The sequence below is a fragment of the Protomyctophum parallelum genome, assembly GCF_964188405.1.
Source record: "Protomyctophum parallelum genome assembly, chromosome: 1".
Lineage (NCBI taxonomy): Eukaryota > Metazoa > Chordata > Actinopteri > Myctophiformes > Myctophidae > Protomyctophum > Protomyctophum parallelum.
The window spans coordinates 107,292,309-107,316,569 of NC_139697.1; the positions used below are offsets into that span (position 1 = coordinate 107,292,309).

A 24,261-nucleotide genomic window follows, 5' to 3' on the forward strand; every position below is an offset into this window, starting at 1 on the left:
CCTATTGGCTGTTGGTAACCATGGCTGCCAGTTCCCACCTGATGTTGTGTGGGAGTTCAGCCTGATCCAGACCGTACTGAATAACTGCCAGCTTGCATAAGGTCTTCAGACTAGGACTCAAGTCTAAGACATACAGGTCATCATTGACTGTGTTGGATGATCTACGTCCTCCAAAGAGGATGATACGATCTCCCACCATGCAACAGAATGCCACGTGACTCAACATATATTGACTTAAACATGGAACATTCCCTTTGGACTCAACCTTCTTCCAGGTGAAGGTCTCTGGACTGAATTTCCACATATCACTGAAGTCCTGGTTATTGTTCCAGCCACCAAATATGTACAGCTCTCCGTTGTAGGAAAAGGCTGAATGACTGTGGCGTCTTTTTGGAAGAGGCTGTGCAGAAGGCGTGTTCATCCATTGGTTCGTCTCTGTGTCAAACACTCCGATGGTGTTGTAGTACTCATTGCCCCCAAATACAAACATCTTTGTCCCAATGATGGTGGCAGAGTGATGTGATGAAGCAGGAGATGGAGTTCCTCTGGTGTTAATTTCAGACCAGACCATCGTGGTGGTGTCCAACTTGTAGATGTCATTAGTGTGTCTATACCTGACCCATCCTCCATAGATAAACATGACCTTCCCAACAACACAGGCTGAGTGGTAGTTTCTCCCCTCTGGAACGGTCCCAGAAACCTTGGGTGTGAGCATTTTGTGGGCGTCGACATCAAATGCATAAAGCACAGAGCTGTAGTTCCATTTGTCAGTGAGTCCCCCCCAGATGTAGATGAAAGGGTCGATCAGCACAGCTGTGCGGCTGGTGTCCATGGTGTGAACCTGTAGGGGGCGTTGTCCTCTTCTATGTGTCCCTGGGGGCAACTCGGTCCAGCATAAAGACAGTGTATTGAAGACATGCACGTTGAAGACACGCCGCTTGGAGTCTCCTCTAAAGCAGTACACTTTGTGGTCCACTGCTACAGCAGCATCATACTCTGGAAGCCCTTTTAGGTGCACCGTCCAACGAAGCATTTCTCACAGTAGTTTATAAGTTTCTCTCTGTTAAAGAATGCAGTACCAAATACCTTGAATTAATTACCTGAAGGAATGCAGTCCTACTGTGTGGGTCAGCACTTATATAGGTTAGCGGGCCTACGTGTGACGTAGACATGATGTCACATGTCGCCATAAACAGACTGTGTTAAATATGAGTGACTGCCTGTCGTAAACGAGACACCTCCACGACAATATCGCAGAGACAGTTTGTTTATTTCTTGGACCACAATTCTAATATAAGATGAGCCGATGTTATTCTCCACAGAGACAGGACTTCTTATATGAGATGCAAACATGATATTCCCATTGACAATGAATGGCACAGTGTCTGACCAAATAGACTAATGAATGGCACAGTGTCTGACCAAATAGACTAATGAATGGCACAGTGTCTGACCAGATAGACTAAGGCTCTCATTGATCAATGGAATGTAAGTTCTGACCTAAAGAACCTATAACATAAAATTCAAAAATTGCTCTCAGGAACAGCTCAACTTTTTGTCCTCATCGTGATGTCATCAATGTCACCCTACTTTGTATAATTCCTCCTCTTCTTCAGTCTTCAGTTCCAAATTTGCATTTCCACTTTGGTTACACTGTCGGCCATTGTTGATTTTCCAAGCTGGCATGGAATGTAAACAAGCCTGGTTTTATATAGCATCAGTATTATAATGACTCAAATACTAAATAATCTGCATATCAGCACCCCCACCACCTCAGGCCATTGTGTTACTGCAGCTAAAACTGCTTTCAAAGTCCAGAAAGAAATGACAAGGTCTGGTTATATCAGAGCGGTGATTGAGGCTCAAACCATTAGAAATAACTTTGAGGGACATAGACAATATGATATATATATGTTTATATATCTCTGTCTGTCTGTCTGTCTGTCTGTCTGTCTGTCTGGTAGTACTAGTATAGTGTAGTGTAGCGTAGCGTAGCATAGCATAGCATAGCATAGCATAGTGTGTACATGTGACATGTGACAGTTCTCTGTCAAAATCAGACGGTTCTCCAGTATAAATCCTGCCAACAGATGGCGCTGATGGTGGCGGAGGAGTTAAACTCTGAAACTTTGTCACAAGATAAAACAGACACCAAGGAGTTGATTTTTAGTAATAACTCAATAGTTACTGCACTCTGGCTGTGGAGGGCAGTGTTGTTTTCCTTTTTTTCACCCTTTTAACTCGTTTCCTTCTTTTTTTTGTGGGCTGTTATTTTTTCTACTGGCTGTTGGTAGTCATGGCTGCCAGTTCCTATTGGCTGTTGGTTGTCATGGCTGCCAGTTCCCACCTGATGTTGTGTGGGAGTTCAGCCTGATCCAGACCGTACTGAATAACTGCCAGCTTGCATAAGGTCTTCAGACTAGGACTCAAATCTAAGACATACAGGTCATCATTGATTGTGGTGAATGATCTACGTCCTCCAAAGAGGATGATACGATCTCCCACCATGCAACAGAATGCCACGTGACTCAACATAGATTGATTTAAACATGGAACATTCCCTTTGGACTCAACCTTCTTCCAGGTGAAGGTCTCTGGACTGAATTTCCACATATCATTGAAGTCCTGGTTATTGTTCCTGCCACCAAATATGTACAGCTCTCCATTGTAGGAAAAGGCTGAATGATTGTAGCGTCTTCCTGGAACAAGCTGTGCAGAAGGCGTGTTCATCCATTGGTTCGTCTCTGTGTCAAACACTCTGATGGTGTTGTAGCCCCCATTATCAAAGCCCCCAAATGCAAACATCTTTGTCCCGATGATGGTGGCAGAGTGATGTGATAAAGCATTATGTAGAGTTCCTCTGGTGTTAATTTCAGACCAGACCCTCGTGGTGGTGTCCAACTTGTAGTTGTCCAACTTGTAGATAGTGTCTCTATTCCCAGTCCATCCTCCATAGATAAACATGACCTTCCCAACAACACAGGCTGAGTGGCCAAACCTCCCCTCTGGAACGGTCCCAGAAACCTTGGGTGTGAGCATTCTGTGGTCGTCGACATCAAATGCATAAAGCACCGTGCTGTAGTTCCATTTGTCAGTCCTTCCCCCCCAGATGTAGATGAAAGGGTCGATCAGCACAGCTGTGCGGCTGGTTTTCATGGGGTGAACCTGTAGGGGGCGTTGTCCTCTTCTATGTGTCTCCGGGGGCAACTTGGTCCAGCATAAAGACAGTGTGTTGAAGACATGCACTTCAGTCCGACGCTCTGACTCGATAAAGTCTCCTCTAAAGCAGTACACTTTGTGGTCCACTGCTACAGCAGCATCATACTCTGGAAGCCCTTTTAGGTGCACCGTCCAACGAAGCATTTCTCACAGTAGTTTATAAGTTTCTCTCTGTTAAAGAATGCAGTACCAAATACCTTGAATTAATTACTTGAAGGAATGCAGTCCTACTGTGTGGGTCAGCACTTATATAGGTTAGCGGGCCTACGTGTGACGTAGACATGATGTCACATGTCGCCATAAACAGACTGTGTTAAATATGAGTGACTGCCTGTCGTAAACGAGACACCTCCACGACAATATCGCAGAGACAGTTTGTTTATTTCTTGGACCACAATTCTAATATAAGATGAGCCGATGTTATTCTCCACAGAGACATGACTTCTTAAATGAGATGCAAACATGATATTCCCATTGACAATGAATGGCACAGTGTCTGACCAAATAGACTAATGAATGGCACAGTGTCTGACCAAATAGACTAATGAATGGCACAGTGTCTGACCAAATAGACTAATGAATGGCACAGTGTCTGACCAAATAGACTAAGGCTCTCATTGATCAATAGAATGTAAGTTCTGACCTAAAGGACCTATAACATGAAATTCAAAATTGCTCTCAGGAACACCTCAACTTTTTGTCCTCATCGTGATGTCATCAATGTCACCCTACTTTGTATAATTCCTCCTCTTCTTCAGTCTTCAGTTCCACTTTGTTTACAATGTCGGCCAGTGTTGATTTTCCAAGCTGGCATGGAATGTAAACAAGCCTGGTTTTATATAGCATCAGTATTATAATGACTAGAATACTAAATAATCTGCATATCAGCACCCCCACTACCTCAGGACATTGTGGTACTGCAGCTAAAACTGCTGTCAAAGTCCAGAAAGAAATGACGAGGTCTGGTTATATCAGAGCGGTGATTGAGGCTCAAACCATTAGAAATAACTTTGAGGGACATAGACAATATGATATATATATATGTTTATATATCTCTGTCTGTCTGTCTGTCTGTCTGGTAGCACTAGTATAGTATAGTGTAGTATAGTATAGCATAGTATAGTGTAGTATAGTATAGCATAGTATAGTATAGTATAGTGTAGTATAGTATAGTATAGTATAGTGTGTGTGTACATGTGACATGTGAAAGTTCTCTGTCAAAATCAGACGGTTCTCCAGTATAAATCCTGCCAACAGATGGCGCTGATGGCGGCGGAGGAGTTAAACTCTGAAACTTTGTCACAAGATAAAACAGACACCAAGGAGTTGATTTTTAGTAATAACTCAATATTTACTGCACTCTGGCTGTGGAGGGCATTGTTGTTTTCCTTTTTTCACCCTTTTAACTTGTTTCCTTCTTTTTTTTGTGGGCTGTTATTTTCTTCTATTGGCTGTTGGTAGTCATGGCTGCCAGTTCCTATTGGCTGTTGGTAGTCATGGCTGCCAGTTCCTATTGGCTGTTGGTTGTCATGGCTGCCAGTTCCCACCTGATGTTGTGTGGGAGTTCAGACTGATCCAGACCGTACTGAATAACTGCCAGCTTGCATAACGTCTTAAGACCGGGACTCAAGTCTAAGACATACAGGTCATCATTGAATGTGTTGGATGATCTACGTCCTCCAAAGACGATTATACGATCTCCCACCATGCAACAGAATGCCACGTGACTCAACATATATTGACTTAAACATGGAACAATCCCTTTGAACTCAACCTTCTTCCAGGTGAAGGTCTCTGGACTGAATTTCCACATATCACTGAAGTCCTGGTTATTGTTCCAGCCACCAAATATGTACAGCTCTCCATTGTAGGAAAAGGCTGAATGACTGTAGCGTCCTACTGGAAGAGGCTGTGCAGAAAGCGTGTTCATCCATTGGTTCGTCTTTGTGTCAAACACTCTGATGGTGTTGTAGTACTCATAGCCCCCAAATACAAATATCTTTGTCCCAATGATGGTGCCAGAGTGTTGTGATGAAGCAGGAGGTGGAGTTCCTCTGGTGTTAATTAAAGACCAGACCATCGTGGTGGTGTCCAACTTGTAGATGTCATTAGTGTCTCTATACCCGACCCATCCTCCATAGATAAACATGACCTTCCCAACAACACAGGCTGAGTGGCCCCACCTCCCCTGTGGAACAGTCCCAGAAACCTTGGGTGTGAGAATTCTGTGGTCGTCGACATCAAATGCATAAAGCACCGTGCTGTAGTTCCTTGTGTGAGTAACTCCCCCCCAGATGTAGATGAAAGGGTCGATCAGCACAGCTGTGCGGATGTTTTTCATGGGGCGAACCTCAAGGGGGCGTTGTCCTCTTCTATGTGTCTCTGGGGGCAACTCGGTCCAGCATAAGGACAGTGTATTGAAGACATGAACTTCAGTCCGACGCTCTGACTCGATAAAGTCTCCTCTAAAGCAGTACACTTTGTGGTCCACTGCTACAGCAGCATCATACTCTGGAAGCCCTTTTAGGTGCACCGTCCAACGAAGCATTTCTCACTGTAGTTTATATGTTTCTCTCTGTAACATAATGCAGTCCTGAATACCTTGAATAAATTACTTGAAGGAATGCAGTCCTACTGTGTGCGTCAGCACTTATATAGGTTAGCGGGTCTACATATGACGTAGACATGATGTCACATGTCGCCATAAACAGACTGTGTTAAATATGAGTGACTGCCTGTCGTAAACGAGACGCCTCCACGACAATATCGCAGAGACAGTTTGTCTATTTCTTGGACCACAATTCTAATATAAGATGAGCCGATGTTATTCTCCACAGAGACACGACTTCTTATATGAGATGCAAACATGATATTCCCATTGACAATGAATGGCACAGTGTCTGACCAAATAGACTAATGAATGGCACAGTGTCTGACCAAATAGACTAATGAATGGCACAGTGTCTGACCAAATAGACTAATGAATGGCACAGTGTCTGACCAAATAGACTAAGGGTCTCATTGTTCAATGGAATGTAAGTTCTGACCTAAAGGACTGTTGAAATTCAAAATTGCTCTCAGGAACAGCTCAACTTTTTGTCCTCATCGTGATGTCATCAATGTCACCCTACTTTGTATAATTCCTCCTCTTCTTCAGTCTTCAGTTCCACTTTGTTTACAATGTCGGCCATTGTTGATTTTCCAAGCTGGCATGGAATGGAAACAAGCCTGGTTTTATATAGCATCAGTATTATAATGACTCAAATACTAAATAATCTGCATATCAGCACCCCCACCACCTCAGGACATTGTGGTACTGCAGCTAAAACTGCTTTCAAAGTCCAGAAAGAAATGACGAGGTCTGGTTATATCAGAGTGGTGATTGAGGCTCAAACCATTAGAAATAACTTTGAGGGACATAGACAATATGATATATATATATGTTTATATATCTCTGTCTGTCTGTCTGTCTGTCTGGTAGTACTAGTATAGTATAGTATATTATAGTATAGTACAGTATAGTGTAGTACAGTACAGTACAGTACAGTACAGTACAGTGTGTGTGTGTACATGTGACATGTGACAGTTCTCTGTCAAAATAAGACGGTTCTCTGTTGAAATTAATGGTGGCAGTTCTTTCAAAATAAGACGGTTCTCCAGTATAAATCCTGCCAACAGATGGCGCTGATGGTGGCGGAGGAGTTAAACTCTGAAACTTTGTCACAAGATAAAACAGACACCAAGGAGTTGATTTTTAGTAATAACTCAATAGTTACTGCACTCTGGCTGTGGAGGGCAGTGTTGTTTTCCTTTTTTCCCCCTTTTAACTTGTTTCCTTCTTTTTTTTGTGCGCTGTTATTTTTTCTACTGGCTGTTGGTAGTCATGGCTGCCAGTTCCTATTGGCTGTTGGTAGTCATGGCTGCCAGTTCCTATTGGCTGTTGGTAGTCATGGCTGCCAGTTCCTATTGGGCCTAAAAAAAAACAACTTTGGTTTCCGGTTGCCGACCGACTCTATTAAATATGCGCGACCCATATTATTTTATTGGCATTTGGTGGTAAAAAAAAAAAGCTCAGAATACGACCGAGTCAAGACCAAAAAGGTATTTGATCATTAAAATTCTCTTTGATGAGACCATCGGGACAAGCAACCTCATCCTACATTATAAAAAATAAAATCCACGTAGGAACCACTATCGTTTGTAACAACACTGTCAACACAGCGCACTGTGCGCCGCCATGTTGCTCAGCTCTGACCGCGGAGCGGAGCGCAGCCTCTAGACTAGAGCCGTTTAGAGACAGAGAGTGACGACAATGAACTGATCAATGACGCATGCAGCCCCACGAATAAGCAGTGAACGGAGATGTCGCAACTCTCTCAACTAAACGCGCTGCCTCCGACAGAAAAATTTAGGGGAACATGTTTTAACGTGACATGCAGACCCGGTTCAATGGGAAACACAAACACACATTGAATAACACACGCCGATATTGTTGTGTTTCTGTTGCGTGTGTGTTGTGGTGCCACTGCCACCGCACATTAAAATGCCACCAAAATAATTGCCAAAGCCAACCGCAGGGCAGCAGAAAATATCAGCAACCCTGTTTTCTAAACCTGCTGCCTCTACTCCAGGTATGTCACTGTGTAATGAAAACAATGTAAAGTTGTATTAACCATTAAAACTGCCACAGTTATTTCAAACATAGCAAAAATATGAAATATGTAGAAGCCTATCCATCATTGCCGTAGGATTTTTTTTTTAATCCTTGCTACCCATCCTTCCCACGAAAAAATAAATAAATAAAATAAAATAAATTCCCTACCTACTCAGCCCAAAAATGACAGCCAATCGGAAACCAAAGTTTTTTTTTTTTAGGCCTTGGCTGTTGGTTGTCATGGCTGCCAGTTCCCACCTGATGTTGTGTGGGAGTTCAGCCTGAACCAGACCGTTCTGAATAACTGCCAGCTTGCATAATGTCTTCAGATTAGGACTCAAGTCTAAGACATACAGGTCATCATTGAATGTGTTGTATGATCTACGTCCTCCAAAGAGGATGATACGATCTCCCACCATGCAACAGAATGCCACGGGACCTAACATATATTGACTTAAATATGGAACATTCCCTTTGGACTCAACCTTCTTCCAGGTGAAGGTCTCTGGACTGAATTTCCACATATCATTGAAGTACTGGTTATTGTTCCTGCCACCAAATATGTAAAGCTCTCCATTGTAGGAAAAGGCTGAATGATTGTTGCGTCCTTCTGGAACAAGCTGTGCAGAAGGCGTGTTCATCCATTGGTTCGTCTCTGTGTCAAACACTCTGATGGTGTTGTAGCCCCCATTATCAAAGCCCCCAAATGCAAACATCTTTGTCCCGATGATGGTGCCAGAGTGTTGTGATGAAGCAGGAGGTGGAGTTCCTCTGGAGTTAATTTCAGACCAGACCATCGTGGTGGTGTCCAACTTGTAGATGTCATTAGTGTATCTATACCTGACCCTGCATCCTCCATGGATAAACATGACCTTCCCAACAACACAGGCTGAGTGGTCGTTTCTCCCCTCTGGAACGGTCCCAGAAACCTTGGGTGTGAGCATTCTGTGGTCGTCGACATCAAATGCATAAAGCACCGTGCTGTAGTTCCATTTGTCAGCCCTTCCCCCCCAGATGTAGATGAAAGGGTCGATCAGCACAGCTGTGCGGCTGGTTTTCATGGGGTGAACCTCTAGGGGGCGTTGTCCTCTTTTATGTGTCTCTGGGGGCAACTCGGTCCAGCATAAAGACAGTGTATTGAAGACATGCACGTTGAAGACACTACGCTTGGAGTCTCCTCTAAAGCAGTACACTTTGTGGTCCACTGCTACAGCAGCATCATACTCTGGAAGCCCTTTTAGGTGCACCGTCCAACGAAGCATTTCTCACGGTAGTTTATAGGTTTCTCTCTGTAAAATAATGCAGTACCAAATACCTTGAATTAATTACTTGAAGGAATGCAGTCCTACTGTGCGGGTCAGCACTTATATAGGTTAGCGGGCCTACGTGTGACGTAGACATGATGTCACATGTCGCCATAAACAGACTGTGTTAAATATGAGTGACTGCCTGTCGTAAACGAGACACCTCCACGACAATATCGCAGAGACAGTTTGTTTATTTCTTGGAGCACAATTCTAATATAAGATGAGCCGATGTTATTCTCCACAGAGACACGACTTCTTATATGAGATGCAAACATGATATTCCCATTGACAATGAATGGCACAGTGTCTGACCAAATAGACTAATGAATGGCACAGTGTCTGACCAAATAGACTAATGAATGGCACAGTGTCTGACCAAATAGACTAATGAATGGCACAGTGTCTGACCAAATAGACTAATGAATGGCACAGTGTCTGACCAAATAGACTAAGGCTCTCATTGATCAATGGAATGTAAGTTCTGACCTAAAGGACCTATAACATAAAATTCAAAATTGCTCTCAGGAACAGCTCAACTTTTTGTCCTCATCATGATGTCATCAATGTCACCCTACTTTGTATAATTCCTCCTCTTCTTCAGTCTTCAGTTCCAAATTTGCATTTCCACTTTGTTTACAATGTCGGCCAGTGTTGATTTTCCAAGCTGGCATGGAATGGCAACAAGCCTGGTTTTATATAGCATCAGTATTATAATGACTAGAATACTAAATAATCTGCATATCAGCACCCCCACCACCTCAGGCCATTGTGGTACTGCAGCTAAAACTGCTTTCAAAGGGCCGATTCATACTCCTATTTCACCGCTGTTTCGGCGCTGTAGTGCCGAAATGATTTCGGCTCATCAGAAATTTTCAGTAGCACCGAAGAGCCGACTTTAGGACGGTACCCGCCCCCCGAACCTCAAATGACGTCAAATTGTAGGCTCTACAGCGCCGAACCGACTTTTATTCGGCTCTAAAATAGGAGTATGAATCGGCCCAAAGTCCAGAAAGAAATGACGAGGTCTGGTTATATCAGAGCGGTGATTGAGTTTCGAACCATTAGAAATAACTTTGAGGGACATAGACAATATGATATATATATATATATATATATATATATATATATATATATATATATATATATATATGTTTATATATATATATATATATATATATATATTTATATATCTCTGTCTGTCTGTCTGTCTGGTAGTACTAGTATAGTATAGTATAGTATAGTATAGTATAGTACAGTACAGTGTGTGTGTACATGTGACATGTGACAGTTCTCTGTCAAAATAAGACTGTTCTCCAGTATAAATCCTGCCAACAGATGGCGCTGATGGTGGCGGAGGAGTTAAACTCTGAAACTTTGTCACAAGATAAAACAGACACCAAGGAGTTGATTTTTAGTAATAACTCAATAGTTACTGCACTCTGGCTGTGGAGGGCAGTGTTGTTTTCCTTTTTTTCCCCCTTTTAACTTGTTTCCTTCTTTTTTTTGTGGGCTGTTATTTTTTCTACTGGCTATTGGTAGTCATGGCTGCCAGTTCCTATTGGCTGTTGGTAGTCATGGCTGCCAGTTCCTATTGGGCTTAAAAAAAAAAAACTTTGGTTTCCGGTTGCCGACCGACTCTATTAAATATGCGTGACCCATATTATTTTATTGGCATTTGGTGGTAAAAAAGAAAAAGAAAAAAAAAAAAGCTCAGAATACGACCGAGTCAAGACCAAAAAGGTCTTTGATCATTAAAATTCTCTTTGATGAGACCATCGGGACAAGCAACCTCATCCTACGTTATAAAAAATAAAATCCACGTAGGAACCACTATCGTTTGTAACAACACTGTCAACACAGCGCTCTGTGCGCCGCCATGTTGCTCAGCTCTGACCGCGGAGCGGAGCGCAGCCTCTAGACTGGAGCTGTTTAAAGACAGAGAGTGACGACAATGGACTGATCAATGACGCATGCAGCCCCACGAATAAGCAGTGAACGGAGATGTCGCAACTCTCTCAACTAAACCGCGCTGCCTCCGACAGAAATATTCAGGGGAACATGTTTTAACGTGACATGCAGACCCGGTTCAATGGGAAACACAAACACACATTGAATAACACACGCCGATATTGTTGTGTTTCTGTTGCGTGTGTGTTGTGGTGCCACTGCCACCGCACATTAAAATGCCACCAAAATAATTGCCAAAGCCAACCGCAGGGCAGCAGAAAATATCAGCAACCCTATTTTCTAAACCTGCTGCCTCTACTCCAGGTATGTCACTGTGTAATGAAAACAATGTAAAGTTGTATTAACCATTAAAACTGCCAGTTATTTCACATAGCCAAAATATGAAATATGTAGAAGCCTATCCATCATTGTCGTAGGATTTTTTTTTTATATCCTTGCTACCCATCCTTCCCACAAAAAAAATAATAAATAAAATAAAATAAATTCCTTGCTACCCATCCTTCCCACGAAAAAAATAAAAAAAATAAATAAATAAAAAATTCCCTACCTACTCAGCCCAAAAATGACAGCCAATCGGAAACCAAAGGGTTTTTTTTTTAGGCCTTGGCTGTTGGTAGTCATGGCTGCCAGTTCCCACCTGATGTTGTGTGGGAGTTCAGCCTGAACCAGACCGTTCTGAATAACTGCCAGCTTGCATAATGTCTTCAGATTAGGACTCAAGTCTAAGACATACAGGTCATCATTGAATGTGTAGGATGATCTACGTCCTCCAAAGAGGATGATACGATCTCCCACCATGCAACAGAATGCCACGTGACTCAACATATATTGACTTAAACATGGAACATTCCCTTTGGACTCAACCTTCTTCCAGGTGAAGGTATCTGGACTGAATTTCCACATATCATTGAAGTCCTGGTTATTGTTCCTGCCACCAAATATGTAAAGCTCTCCATTGTAGGAAAAGGCTGAATGATTGTAGCGTCTTTCTGGAACAAGTTGTGCAGAAGGCGTGTTCATCCATTGGTTCGTCTCTGTGTCAAACACTCTGATGGTGTTGTAGCCCCCATTATCAAAGCCCCCAAATGCAAACATCTTTGTCCCGATGATGGTGGCAGAGTGATGTGATAAAGCAGGATGTAGAGTTCCTCTGGTGTTAATTTCAGACCAGACCATCGTGGAGGTGTCCAACTTGTAGCTGTCCAACTTGTAGTCCATCCTTGTAGTCCAACTTGTAGTCCATCCTCCATTGATAAACATGACCTTCCCAACAACACAGGCTGAGTGGCCAAACCTCCCCTCTGGAACGGTCCCAGAAACCTTGGGTGTGAGCATTCTGTGGTCGTCGACATCAAATGCATAAAGCACCGTGCTGTAGTTCCATTTGTCAGTCCTTCCCCCCCAGATGTAGATGAAAGGGTCGATCAGCACAGCTGTGCGGATGTTTTTCATAGGGCGTACCTTAAGGGGGCGTTGTCCTCTTCTATGTGTCTCTGGGGGCAACTCGGTCCAGCATAAAGACAGTGTATTGAAGACATGCACTTCAGTCCGACGCTCTGACTCGATAAAGTCTCCTCTAAAGCAGTACACTTTGTGGTCCACTGCTACAGCAGCATCATACTCTGGAAGCCCTTTTAGGTGCACCGTCCAACGAAGCATTTCTCACAGTAGTTTATAGGTTTCTCCATGTAAAAGAATGCAGTCCTGAATACATTGAATTAATTACTTGAAGGAATGCAGTCCTACTGTGTTGGTCAGCACTTATATAGGTTAGCGGGCGTAGACATAGACATGATGTCACATGTCGCCATGTGACATCAAAATCGTCGCCATAAACAGACTGTGTTAAATATGAGTGACTGCCTGTCGTAAACGAGACACCTCCACGACAATATCACAGAGACAGTTTGTCTATTTCTTGGACCACAATTCTAATATAAGATGAGACGATGTTATTCTCCACAGAGACACGACTTCTTATATGAGATGCAAACATGATATTCCCATTGACAATGAATGGCACAGTGTCTGACCAAATAGACTAATGAATGGCACAGTGTCTGACCAAATAGACTAATGAATGGCACAGTGTCTGACCAAATAGACTAATGAATGGCACAGTGTCTGACCAAATAGACTAAGGCTCTCATTGATCAATGGACTGTAAGTTCTGACCTAAAGGACCTATAACATAAAATTCAAAAATTGCTCTCAGGAACAGCTCAACTTTTTGTCCTCATCGTGATGTCATCAATGTCACCCTACTTTGTATAATTCCTCCTCTTCTTCAGTCTTCAGTTCCAAATTTGCATTTCCACTTTGTTTACAATGTCGGCCAGTGTTGATTTTCCAAGCTGGCATGGAATGGAAACAAGCCTGGTTTTATATAGCATCAGTATTATAATGACTCAAATACTAAATAATCTGCATATCAGCACCCCCACCACCTCAGGCCATTGTGGTACTGCAGCTAAAATGCATAAAGAAATGACGAGGTCTGGTTATATCAGAGCGGTGATTGAGGCTCAAACCATTAGAAATAACTTTGAGGGACATACACAATATGATATATATATGTTTTATATATCTCTGTCTGTCTGTCTGTCTGGTATTACTAGCATAGTATAGTATAGTACAGTACAGTATAGTACAGTACAGTACAGTACAGTGTGTGTGTACATGTGACATGTGGCAGTTCTCTGTCAAAATCAGACGGTTCTCCAGTATAAATCCTGCCAACAGATGGCGCTGATGGTGGCGGAGGAGTTAAACTCTGAAACTTTGTCACAAGATAAAACAGACACCAAGGAGTTGATTTTTAGTAGTAACTCAATAGTTACTGCACTCTGGCTGTGGAGGGCAGTGTTGTTTTCCTTTTTTTCCCCCTTTTAACTTGTTTCCTTCTTTTTTTTGTGCGCTGTTATTTTTTCTACTGGCTATTGGTAGTCATGGCTGCCAGTTCCTATTGGCTGTTGGTTGTCATGGCTGCCAGATCCCACCTGATGTTGTGTGGGAGTTCAGCCTGATCCAGACCGTACTGAATAACTGCCAGCTTGCATAAGGTCTTCAGACTAGGACTCAAGTCTAAGACATACAGGTCATCATTGAATGTGTTGGATGATCTACGTCCTCCAAAGATGATGATACGATCTCCCACCATGCAACAGAATGCCACGTGACTCAACATAGATTGATTTAAACATGGAACATTCCCTTTGGACTCAACCTTCTTCCAGGTGAAGGTCTCTGGACTGAATTTCCACATATCATTGAAGTTTTGGTTCCTGCCACCAAATATGTACAGCTCTCCATTGTAGGAAAAGGCTGAATGACTGTAGCGTCCTTCTGGAAGAGGCTGTGCAGAAGGCGTGTTCATCCATTGGTTCGTCTCTGTGTCAAACACTCTGATGGTGTTATAGTACTGACTCCACCCCCCATAGCCCCCAAATACAAACATCTTTGTCCCGATGATGGTGGCAGAGTGACGGTATGAATCAGGAGGTGGAGTTCCTCTGGTGTTAATTAAAGCCCAGACCATTGTGGTGGTGTCCAACTTGTAGATGTCATTAGTGAATCTATTCCCATTCCATCCTCCATAGATAAACATGACCTTCCCAACAACACAGGCTGAGTGACCCCACCTCCCCTCTGGAACGGTCCCAGAAACCTTGGGTGTGAGCATTCTGTGGGCGTCGACATCAAATGCATAAAGCACCATGCTGTAGTTCCCTGTGTCAGTCTTTCCCCCCCAGATGTAGATGAAAGGGTCGATCAGCACAGCTGTTCGGCTGGTGAGCATGGGGTGAACCTGTAGGGGGCGTTGTCCTCTTCTATGTGTCCCTGGGGGCAACTTGGTCCAGCATAAAGACAGTGTGTTGAAGACATGCACTTCAGTCCGACGCTCTGACTCGATAAAGTCTCCTCTAAAGCAGTACACTTTGTGGTCCACTGCTACAGCAGCATCATACTCTGGAAGCCCTTTTAGGTGCACCGTCCAACGAAGCATTTCTCACAGTAGTTTATAGGTTTCTCTCTGTAAAATAATGCAGTCCTGAATACCTTGAATGAAAACCTTGAAGGAATGCAGTCCTACTGTGTTGGTCAGCACTTATATAGGTTAGCAGGCCTACGTGTGATGTAGACATGATGTCACATGTCGCCATAAACAGACTGTGTTAAATATGAGTGACTGCCTGTCGTAAACGAGACACCTCCACGACAATATCGCAGAGACAGTTTGTCTATTTCTTGGACCACAATTCTAATATAAGATGAGCCGATGTTATTCTCCACAGAGACATGACTTCTTATATGAGATGCAAACATGATATTCCCATTGACAATGAATGGCAGAGTGTCTGACCAAATAGACTAATGAATGGCACAGTGTCTGACCAAATAGACTAATGAATGGCACGGTGTCTGACCAAATAGACTAATGAATGGCACAGTGTCTGACCAAATAGACCAATGAATGGCACAGTGTCTGACCAAATAGACTAAGGCTCTCATTGATCAATGGAATGTAAGTTCTGACCTAAAGGACCTATAACATAAAATTCAAAATTGCTCTCAGGAACAGCTCAACTTTTTGTCCTCATCGTGATGTCATCAATGTCACCCTACTTTGTATAATTCCTCCTCTTCTTCAGTCTTCAGTTCCAAATTTGCATTTCCACTTTTTTTTTGTTTACAATGTCGGCCATTGTTGATTTTCCAAGCTGGCATGGAATGGAAACAAGCCTGGTTTAATATAGCATCAGTATTATAATGACTAGAATACTAAATAATCTGCATATCAGCACCCCCACCACCTCAGGCCATTGTGGTACTGCAGCTAAAACTGCTGTCAAAGTCCAGAAAGAAATGACGAGGTCTGGTTATATCAGAGTGGTGATTGAGGCTCAAACCATTAGAAATAACTTTGAGGGACATACAGTAGACAATATGATATATATATATATATATATATATATATATATATATATATATATATATATATATATATATATATATATATATATATATATGTGTATATATCTCTGTCTGTCTGTCTGATAGTATAGTATAGTATAGTATAGTATAGTATAGTATAGTATAGTGTGTGTGTACATGTGACAGTTCTCTGTCAAAATAAGACGGTTCTCTGTTGAAATTAATGGTGGCAGTTCTTTCAAAATAAGACGGTTCTCCAGTATAAATCCTGCCAACAGATGGCGCTGATGGTGGCGGAGGAGTTAAACTCTGAAACTTTGTCACAAGATAAAACAGACACCAAGGAGTTGATTTTTAGTAGTAACTCAATAGTTACTGCACTCTGGCTGTGGAGGGCAGTGTTGTTTTCCTTTTTTCCCCCTTTTAACTTGTTTCCTTCTTTTTTTTGTGCGCTGTTATTTTTTCTACTGGCTATTGGTAGTCATGGCTGCCAGTTCCTATTGGCTGTTGGTAGTCATGGCTGCCAGTTCCTATTGGCTGTTGGTAGTCATGGCTGCCAGTTCCTATTGGGCCTAAAAAAAACAACTTTGGTTTCCGGTTGCCGACCGACTCTATTAAATATGCGCGACCCATATTATTTTATTGGCATTTGGTGGTAAAAAAGAAAAAGAAAAAAAAAAAAAGCTCAGAATACGACCGAGTCAAGACCAAAAAGGTATTTGATCATTAAAATTCTCTTTGATGAGACCATCGGGACAAGCAACCTCATCCTACGTTATAAAAAATAAAATCCACGTAGGAACCACTATCGTTTGTAACAACACTGTCAACACAGCGCTCTGTGCGCCGCCATGTTGCTCAGCTCTGACCGCGGAGCGGAGCGCAGCCTCTAGACTAGAGCTGTTTAGAGACAGAGAGTGACGACAATGGACTGATCAATGACGCATGCAGCCCCACGAATAAGCAGTGAACGGAGATGTCGCAACTCTCTCAACTAAACCGCGCTGCCTCCGACAGAAATATTTAGGGGAACATGTTTTAACGTGACATGCAGACCCGGTTCAATGGGAAACACAAACACACATTGAATAACACACGCCGATATTGTTGTGTTTCTGTTGCGTGTGTGTTGTGGTGCCACTGCCACCGCACATTAAAATGCCACCAAAATAATTGCCAAAGCCAACCGCAGGGCAGCAGAAAATATCAGCAACCCTGTTTTCTATACCTGCTGCCTCTACTCCAGGTATGTCACTGTGTAATGAAAACAATGTAAAGTTGTATTAACCATTACAACTGCCACAGTTATTTCACATAGCAAAAATATGAAATATGTAGAAGCCTATCCATCATTGCCGAAGGATTTTTTTTTTTAAATCCTTGCTACCCATCCTTCCCACGAAAAAATAAATAAATAAAATAAAATAAATTCCCTACCTACTCAGCCCAAAAATGACAGCCAATCGGAAACCAAAGTTTTTTTTTTTTAGGCCTTGGCTGTTGGTTGTCATGGCTGCCAGTTCCCACCTGATGTTGTGTGGGAGTTCAGACTGATCCAGACCGTACTGAATAACTGCCAGCTTGCATAATGTCTTCAGACTAGGACTCAAGTCTAAGACATACAGGTCATCATTGAATGTGTTGTATGATCTACGTCCTCCAAAGACGATGATACGATCTCCCACCATGCAACAGAATGCCACGTGACTCAACATATATTGACGTAAATATGGAACATTCCCTTTGGACTCAACCTTCTTCCAGGTGAAGGTCTCTGGACTGAATTTCCACATATCATTGAAGCCCTGGTTATTGTTCCTGCCACCAAATATGTAAAGCTCTCCATTGTAGGAAAAGGCTGAATGATTGTTGCGTCCTTCTGGAACAAGCTGTGCAGAAGGCGTGTTCATCCATTGGTTCGTCTGTGTGTCAAACACTCTGATGGTGTTATAGTACTTACTCCAATCATAGCCCCCGAATACAAACATCTTTGTCCCAATGATGGTGGCAGAGTGACACAGTGAAGCAGTAGGTGGAGTTCCTCTGGTGTTCATTTTAGTCCAGACCATTGTGGTGGTGTCCAACTTGTAGATGTCATCAGTGAATCTACTCCCAGTCCATCCTCCATAGATAAACATGACCTTCCCAACAACACAGGCTGAGTGGCCTTCCCTCCCCTCTGGAACGGTCCCAGAAACCTTGGGTGTGAGTATTCTGTGGTCGTCGACATCAAATGCATAAAGCACCGTGCTGTAGTTCCTTGTGTAAGTCTCCCGCCCCCAGATGTAGATGAAAGGGTCGATCAGCACAGCTGTGCGGCTGGTTTTCATGGGGTGAACCTGTAGGGGGCGTTGTCCTCTTCTATGTGTCTCTGGGGGCAACTTGGTCCAGCATAAAGACAGTGTATTGAAGATATGCACTTCAGTCCGACGCTCTGACTCGATAAAGTCTCCTCTAAAGCAGTACACTTTGTGGTCCACTGCTACAGCAGCATCATACTCTGGAAGCCCTTTTAGGTGCACCGTCCAACGAAGCATTTCTCACTGTAGTTTATATGTTTCTCTCTGTAACATAATGCAGTCCTGAATACCTTGAATAAATTACTTGAAGGAATGCAGTCCTACTGTGTGGGTCAGCACTTATATAGGTTAGCGGGCCTACGTGTGACGTAGACATGATGTCACATGTCGCCATAAACAGACTGTGTTAAATATGAGTGACTGCCTGTCGTAAACGAGACACCTCCACGACAATATCACAGAGACAGTTTGTCTATTTCTTGGACCACAATTCTAATATAAGATGAGCCGATGTTATTCTCCACAGAGACAGGACTTCTTATATGAGATGCACACATGATATTCCCATTGACAATGAATGGCACAGTGTCTGACCAAATAGACTAATGAATGGCACAGTGTCTGACCAAATAGACTAATGAATGGCACAGTGTCTGACCAAATAGACTAATGAATGGCACAGTGTCTGACCAAATAGACTAATGAATGGCACAGTGTCTGACCAAATAGACTAATGAATGGCACAGTGTCTGACCAAATAGACTAATGAATGGCACAGTGTCTGACCAAATAGACTAATGAATGGCACAGTGTCTGACCAAATAGACTAAGGCTCTCATTGATCAATGGAATGTAAGTTCTGACCTAAAGGACCTATAACATGAAATTCAAAATTGCTCTCAGGAACAGCTCAACTTTTTGTCCTCATCGTGATGTCATCAATGTCACCCTACTTTGTATAATTCCTCCTCTTCTTCAGTCTTCAGTTCCACTTTGTTTACAATGTCAGCCATTGTTGATTTTCCAAGCTGGCATGGAATGGAAACAAGCCTGGTTTTATATAGCATCAGTATTATAATGACTAGAATACTAAATAATCTGCATATCGGCACCCCCACCACCTCAGGCCATTGTGGTACTGCAGCTAAAACTGCTTTCAAAGTCCAGAAAGAAATGACGAGGTCTGGTTATATCAGAGCGGTGATTAAGGCTCAAACCATTAGAAATATCTTTGAGGGACATAGACAATATGATATTAAATATTAAAAACACTTTTAACAGTGTTATTTGTGCTTTAAATTCCAGCGTGGGGGTTTGCCTTGCTTTATGTGGTTCCTAGCGTTGATAAATGTGACGGCTGAAATCAATCTGGCCACGCCCTACGAAATCAAGCCTCGCCCTCGATTTTGGGACATGAACAACTGCAATACGACCAGCCTTGCTGCAATACGCAGCAACGCTGCTCTCTCTTGTCTCTATGTTAATGTCTCTCTACACTCCTCCACTCAGTTCTATGTTAATATGTCTATATAACATGTATTCTCTATGTTAATGTATCTCTAGACTCCTCCACTCAGTTCTATGTTAATATGTCTATATAATCTATATAACATGTATTATCTATGTTAATGTATCTCTAGACTCCTCCACTAAGTTCTATGTTAATACAGTATGTCTATATAACATGTATTCTCTATGTTAATGTATTTCTAGACTCCTCCACTAAGTTCCCGCTGCTCTCTCTTGGCGGGAAACGGAAGGACAAGCAGAAGGCCGCCAAGGGGGCGGAGCTTCACAGCGCCGGCGCCCTCGTGTGGGCGGTGACCTCACACAGGTGAGCGGACGTCTCTGACGTTTACAACAAACCGTTAGTACATGCCCCCATAGACACTATGTTATGAGTGGTTATTTATTAAGTACATGCCCCATAGACACTATGTTATGAGTGGTTATTTATAAACTACATGCCCCATAGACACAATGTTATGAGTGGTTATTTATTAAGTACATGCCCCATAGACACAATGTTATGAGTGGTTATTAAAAAACTACATGCCCCATAGACACAATGTTATGAGTGGTTATTTATAAAGTACATGCCCCATAGACACAATGTTATGAGTGGTTATTTATTAAGTACATGCCCCATAGACACTATGTTATGAGTGGTTATTTATAAAGTACATGCCCCCATAGACACAATGTTATGAGTGGTTATTTATAAAGTACATGCCCCATAGACACAATGTTATGAGTGGTTATTAAAAAACTACATGCCCCATAGACACAATGTTATGAGTGGTTATTTATAAAGTACATGCCCCATAGACACAATGTTATGAGTGGTTATTTATTAAGTACATGCCCCATAGACACTATGTTATGAGTGGTTCTTTATAAAGTACATGCCCCATAGACACAATGTTATGAGTGGTTATTTATAAAGTACATGCCCCATAGACACAATGTTATGAGTGGTTATTTATAAAGTACATGCCCCATAGACACAATGTTATGAGTGGTTATTTATAAAGTACATGCCCCATAGACACAATGTTATGAGTGGTTATTTAAAAGTACATGCCCCATAGACTCAATGTTATGAGCGGTTATTTAAAAAGTACATGCCCCATAGACACAATGTTAGGAGTGGTTATTTAAAAGTACATGCCCCATAGACACAATGTTATGAGTGGTTATTTATAAAGTACATGCCCCATAGACACAATGTTATGAGTGGTTATTTATAAAGTACATGACCCATAGACACAATGTTATGAGTGGTTATTTATAAAGTACATGCCCCATAGACACAATGTTATGAGTGGTTATTTATTAAGTACATGCCCCATAGACACAATGTTATGAGTGGTTATTAAAAAACTACATGCCCCATAGACACAATGTTATGAGTGGTTATTTATAAAGTACAGGCCCCATAGACACAATGTTATGAGTGGTTATTTATTAAGTACATGCCCCATAGACACTATGTTATGAGTGGTTATTTATAAAGTACATGCCCCCATAGACACAATGTTATGAGTGGTTATTTATAAAGTACATGCCCCATAGACACAATGTTATGAGTGGTTATTTATAAAGTACATGCCCCATAGACACAATGTTATGAGTGGTTATTAAAAAACTACATGCCCCATAGACACTATGTTATGAGTGGTTATTTATTAAGTACATGCCCCATAGACACAATGTTATGAGTGGTTATTTATAAAGTACATGCCCCATAGACACAATGTTATGAGTGGTTATTTAAAAGTACATGCCCCATAGACACAATGTTATGAGTGGTTATTTAAAAGTACATGACCCATAGACACAATGTTATGAGTGGTTATTTATAAAGTACATGCCCCATAGACACAATGTTATGAGTGGTTATTTATAAAGTACATGCTCCATAGACACAATGTTATGAGTGGTTATTTAAAAGTACATGACCCATAGACACAATGTTATGAGCGGTTATTTATAAAGTACATGCCCCCATAGACACAATGTTATGAGTGGTTATTTATAAAGTACATGCCCCCATAGACACAATGTTATGAGTGGTTATTTATAAAGTACATGCCCCATAGACTCAATGTTATGAGTGGTTATTTATAAAGTACATGCCCCATAGACACAATGTTATGAGTGGTTATTTATAAAGTACATGCCCCATAGACACAATGTTATGAGTGGTTATTTATAAAGTACATGCCCCATAGACACAATGTTATGAGTGGTTATTTATAAAGTACATGCCCCATAGACACAATGTTATGAGTGGTTATTTATAAAGTACATGCCCCATAGACTCAATGTTATGAGTGGTTATTTATAAAGTACATGCCCCATAGACACAATGTTATGAGTGGTTATGTATTAAGTACATGCCCCATAGACACAATGTTATGAGTGGTTATTTATAAAGTACATGCCCCATAGACACAATGTTATGAGTGGTTATTTATAAAGTACATGCCCCATAGACACAATGTTATGAGTGGTTATTTATAAAGTACATGCCCCATAGACACAATGTTATGAGTGGTTATTTATAAAGTACATGCCCTATAGACACAATGTTATGAGTGGTTATTTAAAAACGACATGCCCCCATAGACACAATGTTATGAGTGGTTATTTATAAACTACATGCCCCATAGACACAATGTTATGACAGGAAGCTGGGGATCGAACCGAAAACAAGCGGTGTGTTCGGTTCGATCCCCAGCCTCCCGTCCCTTTATAAAGCGGTGTGTGTTCGGTTCGATCCCCAGCCTCCTGTCCCTTTATAAAGCGGTGTGTGTGTGTGTGTGTGTGTGTCGGTTCGATCCCCTGCAGCCTCCCGTGCCTCCTGGGCGTGTCCGCTGAGTCCGTAGTGCTCATCGAGCGCTACACCAAGAGGGTGGTGTTCAACTGCTCCTGCCGCGACGTCATTGGCTGGAAGGCTGTGACGGACACCAAGGAGGCGGGGCCTCCGTCGCTGGACATCTTCTACGAGAAAGGAGACTCTGTGTCGATCAGCGTGACGGACAGCCAGGCGGAGGAGGTCCGGGAGGTCGTCACCAGGCTGGAGGTACGGGTCAGAGGTCAGGGAGGTCAGGGACGTGACGATTTCATTGGCTGAGCACGGAATGTGATGTTGTGTGATGATAAGAGCGCCCCTCACTTCACACAAGTGTGATTTTTATTCGTTGTCATAACAGCTGGTGACATCACCATTATGTGACTCACCTTGACAAACTCAAGTCATTTGTTTTTTGTTTTCCTTTTCTATGAGCTTGTAGATCTGTTATTTTTTTCAATAGCTAGAGCATAACATAATAAAACACCAAAGGGGGATCCTTCCCGTCCTGAATGGGTTAAATCGCGCTAGATCAGGGCTGGGCCACTTCGACGATGGAGAGGGCCATGATATTTCCACACTCACCCCAGAGGGCCACATTGCTGTCGTAGCAAAAATAGCAGATCTACAAGCTCAACTGCGACGCGTTTTGAGCTTGTAGATCTGCTATTATTTTCTATATTCAAATTGAAATCCTGAAAATGTACATTTTTATGTCATTTCAAATGCCTTTCATTATACTTGTGTTGAGCATTGAGCTACTAATTTAGACTGAAGTCATTAAAGCAGGTCATGTTTGCATGGTGTGGAATTGTAAACAGCTGGAACCAATATTATATCAGTATTCTGACAATAACCCAGTGATTAGTCCAGACCATCTATAGACTGTTAGCCAGTGATTAGTCCAGACCATCTACAGACTGTTAGCCAGTGATTAGTCCAGACCATCTACAGACTGTTAGCCAGTGATTAGTCCAGACCATCTACAGACTGTTAGCCAGTGATTAGTCCAGACCATCTACAGACTGTTAGCCAGTGATTAGTCCAGACCATCTACAGACTGTTAGCCAGTGATTAGTCCAGACCATCTACAGACTGTTAGCCAGTGATTAGTCCAGACCATCTACAGACTGTTAGCCAGTGATTAGTCCAGACCATCTACAGACTGTTAGCCAGTGATTAGTCCAGACCATCTACAGACTGTTAGCCAGTGATTAGTCCAGACCATCTACAGACTGTTAGCCAGTGATTAGTCCAGACCATCTACAGACTGTTAGCCAGTGATTAGTCCAGACCATCTACAGACTGTTAGCCAGTGATTAGTCCAGACCATCTACAGACTGTTAGCCAGTGATTAGTCCAGACCATATACAGACTGTTAGCCAGTGATTAGTCCAGACCATCTACAGACTGTTAGCCAGTGATTAGTCCAGACCATCTACAGACTGTTAGCCAGTGATTAGTCCAGACCATCTACAGACTGTTAGCCAGTGATTAGTCCAGACCATCTACAGACTGTTA

At 42.2% G+C, this 24,261-nt stretch overlaps 1 protein-coding gene across 1 annotated transcript in view; it reads left to right on the forward strand.

Annotated features, from left to right (window-relative positions):
- sipa1 (signal-induced proliferation-associated 1) overlaps positions 1–24,261 on the forward strand; it is a gene marked incomplete at its 5' end in the record, with an annotated part of 89,161 nt that overhangs the window by 29,751 nt on the left and 35,149 nt on the right. Inside the window, 2 exons of the mRNA XM_083761897.1 lie at positions 20,097–20,217; positions 22,737–22,971. Coding sequence (XP_083618023.1) covers positions 20,097–20,217; positions 22,737–22,971 — 356 coding nt within the window. The remainder of the gene's footprint in view (positions 1–20,096; positions 20,218–22,736; positions 22,972–24,261) is intronic.